The following is a 3,932-nucleotide window of genomic DNA, read 5'->3' on the forward strand; positions in this document are numbered from 1 at the left end:
TTCGTCATGCCCGCCTGGTCGGGACGGAAGAACAGCCTGGCGTTGTTGAGCAGAGAAAAGATATGAATTAAATGAATAAAAAGATATGTAAAAGATGGACATCAGGTGCAGGCACCTGTTCATGTTGGCGATCTCGACCTTGTCGTAATCGAACATGATAAGCTTGCCAATGCCGCAGCGGGTCAGCATTTCGGCGGCAACGCTGCCCACACCACCCATGCCGACCACGATCACGCTGAAATCGCGAATGCGGGCATAGTTCTCGACGATGCCCATCCTCTTGAGGGCCATGAGCCGGCTGTAGGGGTTGGAATCGATCACCTCAGCAGACATCTCCTCGATCTTCTTCCTGCGGCCTCCCTGCGCTCCTGCAGTCGTCAGCGCATCCTCCAATTGCGCCTTGAGCGATGCGACTTGAGCCTCCAATTGTGAGATTTGCTGCTTCTGTTGTTCGATTTGATTCGATTCCATGGCGATGCTTCCTTGCTGTGTCCTGGGTGCAAAGTGCAAGCGAGCGAGGTGGCTTCAAGGCTGACGTCAGCCGAAGGAAAGAAGTCAAAAACAAGAAGAAACGAAAATAAATTCAGGCAGCGGAATCAGAAGAATTCTAGAATTGAAGATGAATAGGAGCATGATGATGCAACGAAGGGCGGTGAGCAGCGCCGCGAGCCGGACGATTTTGGCCCGGCCCGTGGTGGGCCACGCTGGCGCTCTTCCGCTTTTGTCGCAGCAGCGTAGAGGATACGCTAAGCCCGGAGGCAGGGGCGGTGCCGTTGAGCGACCCAAGAAAGAATGTACGCCATCTATCAAGATCGTGTTGCGACTGCAAAGAGATTGGGGGGAGGGGGATTTACACCGCTTACTAGACAAATTTGTTTGATTTTTAATCATTTAACGGTCAATTTATCATCCAATGACAGACAAGGGCGATCAGTACATTGACGAGATGCTGGTGGCCTACGGCCTGCAGGTGCCCACGTGGGACGACATCCCCGAGTGGGTGTGGAAGGCTGAAGTGGGCACGTTCTCGTCTTTTAATTTCGTGCTTGTTTTGTTTTGTGTTTGTTTTCAATTTTGTTATTTTTTTTTTTTTGAGGCACTCGTACTGTCTACCTTCGCTTACCAAACTGTTGGGCGCAGATTTGAAGAAGCCAAAGGAGCTGACGCCTCTCGACGGCCCGCTGTTCTGGAAGAAGATCAACAGGGAGCGCATCAAGCAGTTCAACGAGGACCGCACCTGGGGTGTTGTCAAGGGCAAGTGGAAGCTTGGCGAGTAAGCTGCCCTTTCCCTTCTTCTCTGGTACTGCTCTGTGTTTGTCAAAAGAGCACTGTTGCCCGGTCAGTTACCGTGTTGGTTGTTCTTTTGGTGCTGGCGGGGAACTGTAAAAGTTGTGTTCCCTGTTAGCCCCGCCCGTTTCGCCAGGCGATAACTATCAACAGCTACCATCTACCAAGCGTTAATTGCGATTGGCTAGCAAGAATCTGGAATTTTTGTTGTGTGTTTAAAGCCCGCGCGTGTTATCGTTGGCGGACTTTTAACAGCGAATGAGGGATGACGGCAGATATCCCCGTTACATAACGCACTCCCAGCAACCCCAAAGGTGAGATCCCACAGCAGCACGGGTGCCTCGCCCATTGGTCATATCTCTCGCTGGTTGAGCCACATCAAATTAACCGCCCAATGGGCGACTGATGAGTGTTATCACCACGCGAAGTTTCGCCACACGTGGCAGAGCCCAGGTACAGGAAAGCAGCGAAAGGAGAAATAGGGAGTGGCCGGCGGAGAGAAGGCAAGAGGCCCATCTACCCAAGCTTTCTGACATTCCCCCTAGTGGCCGCCTCTCTCCGCGGCAGCCACCAAGCATTGCAGCAAGGCAGAGCGCCCTTCGCGCCCTGACACTCCCGCAGGGGTCACAAGTCGCCGGTGCCACCGCTCGCCGGCTGCATGCGCCCAACGATCGACCTGATTGAACGCTACCACCAAAACCCCACCTCCCCCAGCTCTTCTTTACAGCCCCAACAGCCAGGTCGGTGAGTCGCTTCAACACAGCCCAGCACTACCAGCGCACCGCCTCCCGACACGGCTCTAACAAAGGCCAACAGACAGCAGACACAACACAACAACACACGAGACCAGCGACAGAGATTTCAGAGCCGGAAGAAGATGATGGCACCCATCTTCATCAAGAGCAAGGAAGAAGCGCTCCCCGACGTCAAAAACTGGTACGCCCGCATCCCTAGTGTCACCGCTCTAGGTCTGTTGGTCGATGTGTTGGTGTGGTGTTGATGCACGTTCAAGGCGGAGGTGTTAATGCTGCCTCGAATCCATCCGTCCATATTTTATTTTCCATCTTGTTGTTCTTGTGTTGTTGTCGTTCGAGATGTTGTCGGCCTCTCTTCTCACAAAGAACGACATATCCATCTCCCTATCTATCTTACTCCCTGACCCCTATCCACACAAGTATCTCTTCGTTCTTTTTCTTTTTCGGTTCGCGCTCCCACCTGGTCGCACACCAATACGAACAGAGGGCAGAGCGCGGCCCATTCTGGAGCGAGAACCTCACATCATCCGCTTCTTTCTTGCTACTCGATGGGGAGCTCTTGTTCTCAGCTCCCCATCCATTCCTATCTGCTTGGGCTGGGCCACATCCCTCCTTGGTAACTGAACTAATGTACATCTCATTCGTTTTGTCGTTCGTTGTCATCACCATCACTGCATCTATCTACCACACATCAACACCCGCGACACCATCAACATCCAACAACACAGGCTCCTTAGCGCATTCCGAGAGAAGAAGGGCTACTTCGTGCCCAAGAAGGATGTCTTTGGCGCCTACGCTGACTTCTGCGCCCAGCACCACTATGAATCCACCACCCCGGCCTCCTTTGGTAAGTTCCTCAAGAAGGTACCACCACCTCACCATCACATCCCCATCTTCCTTCGCATCTTTCTTTTACGCGACATCTTGTCACACATTTCTCCCCAAGGCGAACAAAGTTATATTATAACCAAATTAAAATAGCGGGAGCTTTTGTCCTTTCTTGTATTTGCCCGGCTGGCCAAAAACCGGGTCTATTCGAGCTTGTCCCACCTGGTTTCCCATTATTTGAATCCCCCCAATCAGCGAGCACCCCGATTCCTGTTTTTTATGTCACTTCTTCGCGCATGTGCCACACGCTTGCGGCCTCTCTTAGTTAACCCCCCTTTGGTTTGTGCCTCGTGTTGTGCTGTGGGCACACAGATATTCCCTGGGGTGGAGACCAGGCGGCTGATCCGCAACAACGAGCAGGCCATGTACTACTACAACCTCACCTCGACAGCCGCCCCGGCCTCCTCGCGCCGGTGGACCAGCGTGCAGTCCTCCTCCACGGCGCCCATCCCCTCGACTGGTCTGTCTTCATCTACGCCGGCGCACTCTATCTACGCCTCTTCTTCATCGTCTTCATCGTCTTCATCGTCACCGCAGGGCGCCCGGCGCCGCCGGACGTCTTCGCTCGAGTCTCAGCAGCCGACCGAGCCGCGCTTCCACCACCCACAGGCCCAGAGGCCGCAGCTGGTCGACCATCACCACGCGGCCCAACAGCAGCAGCGCCTGTGTCGCTCGGCCTCGCCGTCGCACGCGATGTTCGGCGAGTTCGCCACCGCCGCGGCCCACACACACCACCACGCGCCGTCGTCCACGCTTCCGGCCCCGCCCACCTTCCAGTCGCCCATGCCCTCGCCCTCGCCCTCGTTGTCGTCGTCGTGGTCGGCCGACGCTCGCCGCATACGCAGTCTGTCGCCGACACGGCCGCGCCGAGGCGGGGACGATGAAGAACAGGGATACGAGGGCCATCGGCTGAGCAGCAGCGGAGAGGCGCCGCACCACATCGACGACCTGGTGGTGGCCAGCATGCGGCGCATTAAAGAGGAGCGCCAGCTGCCGAGCCAC

At 55.3% G+C, this 3,932-nt stretch overlaps 3 protein-coding genes across 3 annotated transcripts; 2 read left to right on the top strand and 1 right to left on the bottom strand.

The window, feature by feature from the left end:
• Nucleotides 1-4: 4 nt before the first annotated feature.
• On the bottom strand, nucleotides 5-471 carry ACA1_231800 (uncharacterized protein; the record flags this gene model as incomplete). Its single annotated transcript, XM_004346588.1, has 2 exons — nucleotides 5-14; nucleotides 116-471. The coding sequence occupies 2 exons, from the start codon at nucleotides 469-471 to the stop codon at nucleotides 5-7; spliced, it is 366 nt and encodes a 121-aa protein (XP_004346638.1).
• A 160-nt stretch (nucleotides 472-631) lies between these two features.
• Nucleotides 632-1,277, top strand: ACA1_231810 (uncharacterized protein; the record flags this gene model as incomplete). The annotated part of the gene is made up of 3 exons (XM_004346589.1): nucleotides 632-794; nucleotides 921-1,023; nucleotides 1,097-1,277. 3 exons carry the CDS (start codon nucleotides 632-634, stop codon nucleotides 1,275-1,277), a joined length of 447 nt encoding a protein of 148 aa, XP_004346639.1.
• An 887-nt stretch (nucleotides 1,278-2,164) lies between these two features.
• ACA1_231820 (uncharacterized protein) lies at nucleotides 2,165-3,273 on the top strand (the record flags this gene model as incomplete). Its single annotated transcript, XM_004346590.1, has 3 exons — nucleotides 2,165-2,223; nucleotides 2,771-2,893; nucleotides 3,243-3,273. 3 exons carry the CDS (start codon nucleotides 2,165-2,167, stop codon nucleotides 3,271-3,273), a joined length of 213 nt encoding a protein of 70 aa, XP_004346640.1.
• Between the last annotated feature and the right edge of the window lie 659 nt (nucleotides 3,274-3,932).

The sequence above is a fragment of the Acanthamoeba castellanii genome, assembly GCF_000313135.1.
Source record: "Acanthamoeba castellanii str. Neff unplaced genomic scaffold scf7180000084761, whole genome shotgun sequence".
Taxonomy (NCBI): Eukaryota; Discosea; order Longamoebia; family Acanthamoebidae; genus Acanthamoeba; species Acanthamoeba castellanii.